The sequence below is a fragment of the Xenia sp. Carnegie-2017 genome, unplaced genomic scaffold (assembly GCF_021976095.1).
Source record: "Xenia sp. Carnegie-2017 unplaced genomic scaffold, XeniaSp_v1 HiC_scaffold_21, whole genome shotgun sequence".
NCBI classification, from domain to species: Eukaryota; Metazoa; Cnidaria; class Anthozoa; order Malacalcyonacea; family Xeniidae; genus Xenia; species Xenia sp. Carnegie-2017.
Window position 1 is genome coordinate 190374 of NW_025813484.1, and position 13917 is coordinate 204290.

Genomic DNA, 13917 nt, shown 5'->3' on the forward strand with positions numbered 1-13917 from the left:
ATGAACATTATGATACCGTGTTAAAAATGTTGAAATTTTGAACGTTGAGAGTTAATGTGAAGCAGGGACAACAAAATGCAATGAAGCGGAAATCATTGCGTAAACAATTTCAACCACGCTACTATATCAGTATACAGAATCAACCTCGTGTACATGCACAGAATAAAGGCTTTGAACACGTTTTTAAAACACAGAGGGTGAAAAGGTAAATGAAAATATAAGTAATTGTAAACACAAAATAATTATGAAAGAAGGTCCGTTGGATAATTGTTTTCAACCTTCCATAACAAGAAGAAATTGGATGTACTTAGTCTATATTGGGCATCATTTTGTCCATTCTCCCTAAGAGAAATTATCACAGTTTCGATGCCATTACCGTCATTATTCAAGTTAAAATGCTGCAGTTCTTGTAGTAAATTCATGTCCAAGTTAAACAAGGCATGCATGACCAAGATTAACCTTTGTAACGTTACTACTTCAAGAAACATTCGAGGAAAGAAATTAGGTAACTTTCAAAAAGCATAAAGCGGCAACGTTTTATTAAAAAACGGATAAAAACGGATTAAAAGAATTGGAGCAAATCATCGTTAGAAATCATTTATGATGAACGTTTTCAATGATCGATATTAAGCTTTGTGTGCGTGTGTCTGGGAGGGGGCATTTGTGATGTGCGCAGGTGTGCGGGATGAATATGGGGATGATTTGGGACAGACAAAGAGAATGCGCAATGCTCCTGAACTCGTCTTTTTTAATCGTTTGTTCCTTGCGAACCAAGTACGTGTAAGGGAAATTAATTAAAAATGTTGCTTACACAACATAATTTTTTGCTGCATTTTCGAAAAAGTGAAAGAGCAATAGATTCTCGTTGTTGAACTTGATAAAGTTTGTTATAACTATGATATTATTTGCAAATAATTTACAAATTTTGATAAGAATTTGCTTTCAAAGTATTGTCGATATTACTTCATGAGGAGAGCATTTGTCGTGGAAAATATTCTCTAAGATTTTTAAGGAATTTTCAGATTTTACCTTTTTATAGCTGTTAACTTTCCAAACAGAATCAATGCTTTAATCAAACAGTGTTTATGATAGTAAGTTTAGCGTATATCTGTGAACAGAACTAGCTTGAAGAATATTTTATTGCTGACAGTGACTAACAAAAGGTGTACCATTATAAAGTTCAGAAACATTAATCAGAAATATCTTCAATCTCTTCAGTCGTACAGTTCGTTTCGACAGCGTCTTCTTTATCATGGTCATGAGCGACAATCATTAAATATATACCATAGTGTTTTTTTATTGGTTAATTTTCTCTGACGAAATGATAAATTAACCTTTGATTCTTCCGGTTAATTGATTATAAGACATGATGCCATACACTTCATTTGCTTTAAATTGTTCTTCACTCAAGATACAAATGAAAGAAAGGACTTATAGCCGGAATAAAAAATCATTTTCCCATCATGATCATAATCATAGACTTTGTAAAAAAATATTCATAAAATTATTCTTTCCGTGGGCGGATAAAATTATTAATTATTTATTCACATTTGACCTTATGAGAGTTGATGTAGCAGAATGACAGATGATAAGTTGATGTTTTTTTGAAAGTTAAAGAATTTTACACTGCCTTATCATGAAAGTTTGAAGAGCAGAGGTGCACATTTGAGGAAAAATAAACACATAATGCTCATTTTTTGGCAATTTAACTGATGTTAGTGTTTTGTCTGCGACCAACACCCTTTTTTAAGTCTGGCTCAACTTGGTACATGTACTTTTATATGGTTGAAATTGTTTACGGGGAAACCCCTCTGAACATTTATACTTAATGATAGCGTGTTATGTGATTGAAAATGTTGATTTTGTATATGTCTCATTGTTTTATTTATTTATATTTTTCAAAATGCTTCGTTATTTTAAAATTTGCTTTTATACAGTTGTGTAAGCTTTTTGAAGTATTATTTGACAAGAGTGGTTCTGTAGGGTAATTCCCAAGGTTTCTTAGGGAACTCCCACAAAAGTTTTAGTCAAGCAAATTAGTCATTCCCAATGGAAAACATTCGATAAATAGTGGCTTACTTTTAAATTAATTATGTTCCCATGATTCGGGTTATGATCAATATTCCACTCAAATCGAGCAAAATTCAAAAGCAGGTTTCTCTTTCTATCGGGGCTTTCCCATTTTAATATGGGAAACTCCCACTGTTTGGACGACCATTGCTTAGAAATTCCTATTATTTTGAATTCAAACAATATATTTGCTTCGTTAGAAATTTCTGCTTCATTGCATTTGGTTGTCGCCACTTCACGTTAACTCTCAACTGCAATAAAAAAAAATCTGAGGAAAAACGTCCTGAAGAAGTAAAAAACGACATAATGAGTGATAATAGAAAAAGAAATGTTAAAATGAAACCTGAAGGAAACATTGAAAATGACACAATAAATGATGAAGGAATGAGAAACGTTGAAGATGGTCAAGAAAGAAATGATAATGAAGAAATGATGAGATCTTCAGACATGTCACCATTTAATGAAGAAGAGGTATTACCTTTCTCGGGTCAACAAGATGAGAGCAATACTTGTGAAAATATATCATTAAAAAGTGCGCCACCAATCTCAGTTGCTTCTTCTTTATTTGTTAATTACAAAATGATGTTGCTCACAATCCCTGAAAGATTATTGTCTTCTGATGTGACAGCAATGAAAGAATGGGCACGTCGACAATTCTCAATTGAGCATGCTCAAGATGCAACAGAAATCTTACATCAACTTGATCGTCGTTTGATCATTAGTGCTTCAAATTTAAGTGTTCTTCACTCGTTTTTTGAATCCATCATCAGATTTGACCTCATCCACATTATTGACGGCTATCTGGCCGGAGATTACAGTGTTTTCGAAAAACGCTCAGCAAATGAAAAACCTCGACGAGAAAATCATGGAACAAGATCAAGTTATAAATCTTTATTAATGTCAACAAATGATCGTCTTTCGTTGCAATATTCCTCAACTGCAAGCAAACCCATACCCAAAAGAAACAACGATGTTAGCTCTCATAGATCCATTCAGCGACCTTCTAATCCTTTTTTGCCTGTAAACATCAATGTTTCCAACCCTGTTGCTAAACATCCCCATGAAAATCAATCGGAAGATTCTTTAACTCAGAAACCGAAATCATCAATTGCAACAAACACAATCGTACGTGAAGTTCATGTAATGAGTAAGTTTAAAATAATTTTTATTTCTTTTATTTTGTTACTCTTACAACTTGAAATGTACTATCCTAGAATATTTGATGCACAACATGGTATATTTTAAGTAAATAATTTTTATCACAGCAGCTATAAAAATTTAAGAGACTGCAGTTGTTGATACATTGTCGTAAACCTCACATTACACTAGTAATACTTAAAGTAATCATTCTAACGTTATTTTTGCATATATCCCATGAAACACCAAGCCCGATGTCATCGACATTGTCACGACTTGGGTTCATGTTGCTACTGTCAGCTGTGGAGGCACCAAAGAATATGGTATGGTTATGACTACGGTGTATGATGAAGTGCTTTTTAGCGTTGAGAATAGAATTGTAATGTCGTCCAAAAAGAAAAATGTGTATTATTGAGCAGTTCTTGACAGTTCCTCTATTTTCTCCTAAAATGTTAAAGTACTCAACAACGTCAACACTATGTTTTTAGCTCTCGATGGCTGTGATCAATTGGTCAATATATCTAGATCATTAAACTGAATATATCTTGAAACCTTGTTCCTACGGGAAAGTTAAATGTTGCAATTTCTAAATTTTTTTGTTTTTTCATTTCTTTTTCCCCATAGTGCATGTGAAAAGCATACGATATAGACGCCGAAGAAATAGGGCGACAAACACACGAAAATTTCCACTCAAAAATCGCAACAACGCAATGAAATAAAATTAATACATTTTAAAAAACAAAATAATATCCCTAACCAAGATGTCCTTCTTGTCGGAGTTTGTGTTTTAGTTATATTCATTTCAATGATCTTGAATATGAGAAAAACTTTGACAAAAAATGTTTGAAACAAAGTAGTTCATTGATTTTATTTCCTACGTTACTAATGCAAAATTTTGTTTATAATTAACTTTCAACAGATACGTCATTCAACAATGCAAGCAATCCTTTGCGATCTTCTGGTCTCCCAAAAGGTATTCAATTTCCAGGCAGTAATGGTAGGAAACACTCAAAGTTCAATAATAATTCCCAGAACTCTGAAGTGGTGTTAACGTCTCGGGAAGGTAACTGGTTATGTAGTCACTATAAAAGACATTGTTTTGTTAAATTTGATTGTTGTGAGCAGTTTTATCCCTGTCATCGTTGTCATAACAATCAAAGTGCGTGTGGCAACAAGAAGCTTAAATCACGTGATGTAAAAAAAGTCAAATGTGCTTATTGTAGCAACGTACAAGAGGTAATATATTTTCATGCTGTAAAATAACACAAAAAGTTCCTCTAAACATACGAGAATAGTTAAATGAAATTTGTTTGTTATGGTCGTAAAAACATTTCATTTGATTTTTCCTATTTTCATTTGAAATTCGCTAGTTCGACGAAAAGTGTACGAATTGTGGTGTTAAATTTGCCGAATATTTCTGCGCTTTATGTAAACACCTTACTGGCAAAGATGACCAACCTTATCATTGCAAGAAATGTGGAATTTGCAGGTACTCAAATGTACCCAAATAAAAACACGTTCTCCAATTATAACTGATTGATCTCATTTGTTAGATAATCATAAATATTAAGCACTACACTGATTTTTGACACGTTTATATTTCATTAGAGTTCACGGAGATCGTTCTTTTCATTGCGATGTTTGTGGTGTGTGTCTTGATGTACAACTGCGTGGTAATCATAAATGTAGGGAAAACTCTGCACATGATGAATGTTGCATATGTTTAGAGGTAATGAAGTTTATATAAACTTCATCAATACTTGGTTATATGTGTGTCTTTTAATCAAAATATGTATTTAAAGGACATTTTCTCTGGCTGTCAAATCTTGCCATGTTCTCACAAAGTTCACAAGGAATGTGCTGTACAAATGATTCGCAGTGGAAAGTAGGTTTTCATTTATATCTATAACAAAGTTTCGTAATAACGTGTCAGAGAAATCTAAATGCAAATTGCAAGGTTAGGTAGTGGGAGAAAATGTATAATGTATTTTCTAAATAAGGAGGATATCCGTTTAAATGTTCATAGTTGAGTTGTTGCCATGTTTAAATTCCATATCGTGTTTGATTGATAAGATGTTTAATACCTCTCACTAATGAGCAATTTGTGTGGCTGACTTAAATGTCTCGTTGTCTCAAATTTTTCCCAATCGATCGTGTATATGAAATTATATGACAGATTATAACCTTGGCATGTGAGGTTTTGTCTCAAATATACTGAACATTTTTTATTTGTCTATCTGAATCAATATCTTGTTTTCTTTTATAATAGAACTCGTTGTCCAATATGTCGAGAAAGTTTTGCTCATAAACTGGAAAAGAAATCTACGAAGAAACAACAAAGAAAGTTACGCATGACCCTTCAAGGTAAAGTTGCTGAATTTTGGAAATACTTTTTTAGTGTTTTGAATAAATTAACCCAAATCAATGTTCAAATGTTTAATTTCCTCGCACTCTTTTAATACCAGGAAATCTTTATCCATTAGAAGGGCAGGAAAGAAATCTTTGTTCAAGGTTGGAAAGTGTTTGCGGCAAGAATAGACAAAACAGTGATAGCTTGCCCGAGATTTGTTTCCGGTTTACACGTAATGGAAATCCTTTACAACAAGAGCAAGGTTTCCAACAAGAAACACAGCCAAGTAATGACAGGCATCTTCCTCAAGCAGAAAGACAAGGAGAGAATAATGAACAATCAAGACATCACGATCAAAACAAATGTAAAAAAGCTGTTTATCGTAATTACGTACATTTGGAAGAAGATCACTCTCGTGAACCTGTTATTGGTCAACTTGTAGAACCAATCAGCAGCCCTAGACTAGAATGTACTACTTGTGGAAGAAACTTAGAAATAGAGGTATTTTGATAAAGACTGCAAATGAATTTTTCACAGTTGTAATTATAAAAACAGAGACACCTAGTAGACAAAGTCAACTTTTAACAATTCTCTAAAGGACAGAATTCACGTGCCTGATCGTACCAAAAATCGTAACAATCATGGTTTTCTACTAGCACTATGTTTTACATTTAACTTACAGTTTCAATACTGCACAATTTTTAACAATACGACTTAAGTCTTTGTAAGAAGATGTTGTAAAAATTTAGTGTCACAAACGTGGACGATGTAAACTACTGTAGAATGAGTTGAAGACATCATTAGAAGTGTGGAGTGCTAGAGTAAATAAGTAATTGTTATTAGTAGATCATTTGTCAAACCTAAATCCAAAATAATTTATTTTAGACATCGGACAGTAGTCAACGCAATAATCTGAAAAATGTGCTGTTGCAAATAATGCAAAATTTAGACGAAAGGCAGAGGACTAGTCTTTTGCACGAAATATGCTCGTGTACGGAGATAGAAAATCCACGAAGATCTATGCAAGGAAGAGAAGTCATGGAGTTTTTGATGGGTCAGTTACACCACTTGCGTCGTCAGGGAAAATGCATTATATGCGTGCTAAAGTATGCTTTGCAAAGAATTGGATGCTCAAATTTAGTAACGATAACAAGATTAATGGGCTGATTGGACGAAGTCCTTTCAGTCAAAGTTTAGTTGTAATTGTTGTATATAATTTAGGATATTTCATTTATATTTTTTATTGCATGCCAGATTTTATAAGTTCCCATGCAGAGTTTTATGTGTGCCAAAATTATAATTAAAAATTAGGGTGTATATACTTAACACTTCCTAAGTATTTTCTCTCTTAATTAATTCATGTTGTAGTAGTGCACGTAAGTCACGAAATGTAAACATATAAATAGACTCAAATTTGTAATAGTCGGGGAGATTGTGTAGATTGTTCATTGCTAATAAACTCCATAAAACAAACCGAATCAGAGTGCAGATCAATTTTCTGGACGAACTCAGTGAATTCTGCGACAGTAATTAAAATTGTGTAAAAAATTCATAAATTAAAAAAAACGCTATGCGTCGAGAATGCACTAAATGTAAATAGCAAAAATGTTCTTTTTATTCAAATGCCTCTGCATTCTATTGTATTTTTTCATTCTGTTCGTAGACATGTAAATAAACAGTAAAACCGATTGCGATGAATTTAAATGAGAACTCAATATCAGAACAAAACAACTTTCCTTTAGTTTTCGAATTTTAGAAACAAATATTTATAACTAATTTTTTATAACAGCATTAGATAGAAACAATAGCAAAAAGGGAAAAAAGGTTAGGAGTTATTGATATAATCAAACATGACTTTTTTGTTTAACATTTCATACAAATCTTCAGTTTCCATTTTTTCTTCCATCTTTATCTTTTTTACATTTTGGACACACTGTCCTAGAAAGAAAAAGATAAATAAATGAAAAACAACGATATCAACAATTATTTTGTTTCATTTTTTTTTTGTGAAATTATATATGATGGCTGACAACATACTTTCCGTTTTTCGTTATTTGTTTTGCGCATTCTTTATGAACTTTATGTCCACAAGGAAGAATTTTACAACCAGTGAACGCATCCTATGGGAATACAAAATGAAACTTGTGTCAAAAAAATGACAAAAGTCAAATAAGGAAGCAAAATTAAATAAAAATTTAAAAATATATTATAAGTTAAAAATTTATCAAGGATGGATTGTATCACAGCACAGCCACATATGGAAAATTTTTTTCATATGTTGATCGACTGAGACATCCGGGAAACCAAACTTACTTCGAAACACACACAACATACGTCATGCGCAGAACCTTCTCTACATTTATGATTACCACGCAGTTGTATATCAAGACACACACCACAAACATCGCAATGAAAAGAACGATCTCCGTGAACTCTAATGAAACAAAACATTTAAAGATCACTTTATCAAAAAGTAAATGAACGTATATCAACGAATTAAATTTGTTAAAGAAAGAAAAATGAAAAATTTCGTTTAAAAAACCAACGAACCTACAGATTCCACACTTATCACAATGAAATGGATGGTTTCTTTTGTCTGTCAGGTGCTGACATATTGCACAAAAATACTCTGCAAATTTCAAGTTACATCCAACGCAATGCGGTGATTCTTTAGGAAAATCTTGAACAAGACCACATCGTCGACATTTAATTTGTCGTATATCACGTGATTTAAGTTTCCGCTGTGCACAAGTAGTTTGGGCGTTGTGGCATCGATGACATGGCCAGAACGATGAACAGCACGAAAATTTTACAGTACAATAACGATTATAATGTTCACATGGATAATTTCTGCCTTCAATCCACGATTCACTATTATTTTCGGTACTTGTAGCAGAGGAATTACCAATGGTCATCGTACCTAGGGCATTGGTGACAGGGGTTATTGTACCTGGGGTATTGGTGCCTAAGGCATTGGTACCTGGGGTCATCGTGCCTAAGGTACTGGTACCAGATGTTATTGTACTTATGGTATTGTTGACAGGGGTCATTGTACCCAGGGTCAAGGTGACAGGGGTCGTTGTATCCTGAGAATTGGTACCAGGGAAAGCTGCGATCGAAAGAGGTGTGTTTTGATATGAAGAACGACCATTAGCAGTTTCAGAACCATTGAAAGAAGCATCAAACTTTCCCTCAATAGCATTCAATCTTTCAGTATCAGCAATATTAGCAGGTCTATTTCTTCCCATCCAATCAAAGGCTTCCGTGTTAGCCTGGACAGAAGATGCTGAATGCACAACTGAATCCTCTTCATTATCTTGTTCTTGCATAGAAAATGATGAGTACGTTGAAGTATTTTGTGCATTAGTTCGGTATGTTCTTTTTAAACGTCTATCAACGGTGGCATCAGATGTCATAGTAAGTACCGATGTGACAGGTAATGAACCACCATCAACGACGTCTACACCACTAACATCGTTACCATGGTTTCTGTTGCTCGATTGCGATATAACATGGCTATCATTACGTTCATTACTTTGCTCTCGGTTTACAAGCAGAGTTTGGGGAGGCAATGATTCTTGATGGCGAACTTCTTCATTAAAGCTGCGTGATTGTGCATTAGGATCAGCAGTTATAAAGATACTCATGTCACCTTCTTTAATACAGTCTAACATATGAACTAGATCAATACGTTGGATCTCAAAGAATGCATTTCTCATATAATCTGTGTTTTCATTATGTATCATATCACGTCTCACTAATTCTAGAAAAAACTCAATTCCATTTGGAATTACCCTTATCACTCTTGCTGGTACATCTCTCTCCACAAACTGTCGTAAATTGGTCCAATCAGATTGTGTTAACCTTGTTACAGAATATTGAAAGAAAGTTCGTAATGGTAGTGATTTATCAGCACCTGCTCCATTATTAATGTCAGGATTTGACTTATTTTTTACTGACGATAGTCCACCTGTATCCTTTAGAGTACATAAGAGTCTGTGAAACATTGTGTAAAATGCTTTATATATGATTTTTTTTTGATACATCATTTCATTCAATTCCTTCTGAAAATTATGCTGACTCATTAACGGTTGTGAACTACTTAAATCTGTTTCATCCAAACAAATACGAGAGTTGATAAGTTTTGGTAAATCATCATTTATTTTCTTCAGTTTTCTAACTTCATCTTTTATTTTATGAAAGTCTTCAGTGGGAACTATCCTTTTTTCATCAGATTCAAGTACATATGATACACCTTCACATATCCATAAACATACCCATTTATCATTGGTTTTCAAGTTTAGAGTATTCCTTAATGAAATAAAGTTTTCATGGCAATCACAAGGTCCACTTCTTTCAGTAAAACTTTGTAGGTTGCATAACACAAATATATCCAAAAAAAATGTGTTGAAAGACTCTTTAAAGTCTCCATTTACCAAAATGATATTGTGACCACTATTTTCTATTGTGTTTTTCCATTTTTCAGGTTCCAAGCATTTGATATGTTGTATTATGCCATCTTGGTCTTTGAAAGTCTTTGACTGTGGTATGATAAGACAGTTACACGACTCAAGATTTTCCCAAGATGTTGCATGAGAATCACTCATAATTTGACAACACTTTTTCTTAGGTACACAAAGTTCTTAACACAAAGTGCCAAATTAAAATGACGAATCAACGAGAACATATTTTTTAAAAGAAATTTTGAAAGATCAGCATGAATAAGCAAAATTATATGGCACATGATTATAAATTTTTCTTATCAATATATACATATATATTAATGTATATTACATAATATGCATGGCATTTTTAAGTGTGGTGCAATTAAGGTTACATTATTAATGTTTTCATTGGAGTTTTTAAAACCAAATTTGGACCTTTGTTATATATGAACACGTAGCACTTTTAAAGGGGAAAATTATTTTCCCCCAAATAAAATTCTTTTCTCTCTGAACACTTGCACAAAATTTTATTAAAATACATCTTGTGTTAACATTACCGATAAAATAAAACTCAAATGATCCACAACATTTGATAAAATTATTCAAGATATTTTTCTCTCCATTCTTACATCAACGACAGACAAAATGGCCGACATCACAATGAATTTTAAAATTGTACATTTAAAACATTGATTTGAAATTAAAATTGTTTTTAAAAACTGAAAAGAAATATGCTCTTCAAAAGGCCTTCATACCAAAGAAATTGCTGCTTCATTGAAATAAACCCACGAGAACAGAGAGCAAAGTCATACTTTATATGTGTATAGCTCATTTTAAAATTTAATAATGTATATACGTCAGCCAAAAAGTCAAAAGTGCTGCGTCATTCGATTGGCAAAATTTACTCAAAATGTTAATTTACCGTCAGCATGCAACATGAAAGCGAAAATTTTCGATAACATTGACAAATTTGATGATTTACCTTACTATTTTGACACCAGTTGACAAGGTTGCTTTCCTTGTTTTTAGATAGTTAAATATTCTCTTTATGCCATGATGTATCTATACAAAAACATACCAAAATAAAATACAAGAATTTAAAATATTGTAAATTTCAACAAGAAAAAGGAAGTTCTTTTACCTTCAAACGAAATGCGCTTATTATATACTTAAACGGTAATTTAAAAAATGCAAAATTTTATCCAATCCGATGTCAGAATTAACAACGACACAAATTTAAATCATTCATAAGACCTAAGCTTGGTATAGCCAAAATGCTTATATCTTTACTCTTTCCGTTTACATCATTGGAAATTGAGGAAATATGATATTTAATATGAAGTCATACAATACAGATGTTTCCTCTTAACTAATGATTTGTAATCACATGAAAGATGAATGAGATGTTTTTAAGGAACACTTTTTTTCGAGAGAGTTCAATAAAGTTCTAACTCAAAAGAGAGCTTTTGCTCAAAGACTAAAAATATTGTAAGAAATTTCACTATTATTTCAGGCAGTCTGTTTAGGTTTATACAAAGACTATTTGCACCATTATTTTCGATTTCCTTTTACACCTTTGTCGTCCAAAAAATGGTATGAATTGATTGAAAACATTTTCATTTTCCGTTTCTCCACACTAGTAGAAATATCATCTGATGTCTGATCAACAAACGTCCACTATTTTATCTACATGTTTAACATCATTATTAACAAATAAATAAATAAAAAAAAATAAAAAAAGCAAAATCTTTATCATCAAAAATTTGAAAGGGTATCACAAGACTGCAATATTTCATGACTGCTATAATTTAAGAGTGAGAAATCTCATTCGTTTCGTGATTTATCGTTGTCGTTGACGTCACTTGACCCACGAGTTTTGAAATCATTTCCCGGCTCGACTTTTAAAAAAAGGAACATATACAATTGAAAAAAAATTATTGAACTTAGAAAGACATATTACGCGTAGTTTGAAACCTTTATTATATCTTTGGCTCGTTCAGTTGCCTCATCAGCTCGCCTCCGTTCTTCATGTAAAGCTTTATAATGATCAATGTTATCCTTTTGTAAAACATTCTGAATTCTTCTGCATGAAAGATAATAAACAGATCAACAGTTATCATGACAAAAAAGAGAGAGAGTTGTACAAAAATTATTCACCTATAAACAAAGAACTATCATTTACCTTGACTTCTTCAATTCCGACTGAAGATTGGTGAATTTATTTTTAAACCAGTCGTGAGCTTCTTTTAAATTAACAGCGACCTTAATGTGTTAAACATAAACTTAGTTTTCTTGAAACTTTAAGAAAGCCTACAGGTAATCTTAGTATTGACTGGAAATTATAAATGAAATATCTCGCCTAAAATATTGAATATAGTTGACCTGATGTGACTCAAAATTAGCTTCATTTAATTGTCGTTCTGTCACATCGTGTTTCACTTTAAGATGTTTTTCACGAGATTTCAATTTCTAAAAATTCGAATAACAAAATCGATGAAAAACAACAATTCACAAGAAACTAAAAAATAGAAGAAAAAACTATGCAATCAATGATGTATTTCTTGAAATAGATAATATTATAAATAACAGCATTCTCACTTCACAAATCAGTTCAGTTTCTCTTCGACGCTGTTTTTCTTTTTTGATCCTCTCATCTTTTTGCCTTGACGATGTAGAAAATTGTTTTATGATTAGGATAATTCAATTTACTGCATGGATAACACGGTTGACTATATGGATAATATGGTTCACTACATGGATAATACGGTTGACTATAGGGATAATACGGATCACTACATGGATAACACGGTTGACTATATGGATAACACGGTTGACTGTATGGATAATACGGTTCTCTACATGGATAATACGGTTCACTATATGGATAATACGGTTTACCACATGGACTATATAAAGTCCACCATATAAAACAGGGTGACTTTTTTGGATATGTAAATTTATAGAACTTTACTTGCAAAGTAATTTTGTCTCATGTTGAGCTTGTGCTAATGTTTGAAATTCCTCCTGAAGTTCTGTTAATTGTGAAATGAAATCCTGTAATGAACGGGCCTAGGAAGATATGGGATAAAAGAGAAGATAAAGAAGTAAAAATTTGATGGAAAATGGGTTAAAAATTAAGCAACAAACCGAACCTGTTCAATATTATTCTGATTGTATTCAATTTTCAAGTTTTCCAATGTTGTAAGTTCACGATTCATTGACTGAAATGAAACGATTTTCAATCAGACAATTTCAATAAAAAACTTTGAATAAAATAAAGTTTAATGGATCTTTGAGTACACCACATGATAGATTGAATGCACCACGTGATAGATTGAATACAACAAGTGATAGATTGAATACACCACGTGATAGATTGAATACAACACGTGATAGATTATTTACCGTAAAAACGTGTCACATATACACAAAGTTATAAACAAAGTTACTCTTACTTCAATCTTATTATGGGCAACTTCCAACTCTACTTCTTTATCATTTACTCGTTTGACACAATCATCCAGTTGATGTTTTGTTTGTTTTAATTTTTCTCGTAATTTCTTAATCCTACCATCCATCTCTTCTTTTTCGCTTTTAAACCAAACATTTTCCTCTTTCAGAGAGTTCTTTAGCTTCACTATTTCCTGAAAATCTTTGCGAATCTAGAAGAAATAATTATTTGTTTATTTTTTCATGAAAAAAAAGTGAACAAAAAAATTGGCGGAATGAAATGATGAGCAATCGACGTTGTTTAGTTTGATCAACGTCATACGTACGTAGACTTAAAATTTATTGAGTATCCATTTTTACCTTACCAATTTCCTTCTTATGATGCTTCTGAATTTCCTTTATTTCAGCATCATATGTTTTTCTAACCTCGTCTATTTTCGTCTCCATTGTAACAGCTTCCACTTC

General features: G+C 32.4%; 3 protein-coding genes across 4 annotated transcripts; 1 reads left to right on the forward strand and 2 right to left on the reverse strand.

Moving 5' to 3' along the window:
• Positions 1-2239: 2239 nt before the first annotated feature.
• Positions 2240-7035, forward strand: LOC124445039. 2 transcript variants are annotated; one of them, XM_046995760.1, is made up of 8 exons: positions 2240-3217; positions 4127-4443; positions 4578-4696; positions 4816-4936; positions 5010-5092; positions 5477-5571; positions 5691-6058; positions 6443-7035. In XM_046995760.1, exons 1-8 carry the CDS (start codon positions 2377-2379, stop codon positions 6722-6724), a joined length of 2226 nt encoding a protein of 741 aa, XP_046851716.1. In that variant the 5' UTR covers positions 2240-2376; the 3' UTR covers positions 6725-7035. The 2 variants fall into 2 exon arrangements, with proteins under 2 accessions (XP_046851716.1, XP_046851715.1); XM_046995759.1 differs by having other exon boundaries at positions 2242-3217; positions 5673-6058.
• A 239-nt stretch (positions 7036-7274) lies between these two features.
• On the reverse strand, positions 7275-11229 carry LOC124445038. The gene is made up of 6 exons (XM_046995758.1): positions 11144-11229; positions 10985-11064; positions 8108-10199; positions 7871-7991; positions 7595-7677; positions 7275-7495 (listed from the first exon to the last, which is right to left on the reverse strand). The coding sequence occupies exons 3-6, from the start codon at positions 10162-10164 to the stop codon at positions 7441-7443; spliced, it is 2316 nt and encodes a 771-aa protein (XP_046851714.1). The 5' UTR covers positions 10165-10199; positions 10985-11064; positions 11144-11229; the 3' UTR covers positions 7275-7440.
• Positions 11230-11262: 33 nt separating this feature from the next.
• On the reverse strand, positions 11263-13892 carry LOC124445042 (coiled-coil domain-containing protein 150-like). Its single transcript, XM_046995763.1, has 9 exons — positions 13818-13892; positions 13458-13664; positions 13155-13223; positions 12974-13071; positions 12601-12664; positions 12385-12471; positions 12185-12264; positions 11977-12085; positions 11263-11900 (listed from the first exon to the last, which is right to left on the reverse strand). The coding sequence occupies exons 2-9, from the start codon at positions 13578-13580 to the stop codon at positions 11811-11813; spliced, it is 720 nt and encodes a 239-aa protein (XP_046851719.1). The 5' UTR covers positions 13581-13664; positions 13818-13892; the 3' UTR covers positions 11263-11810.
• Positions 13893-13917: the final 25 nt, after the last annotated feature.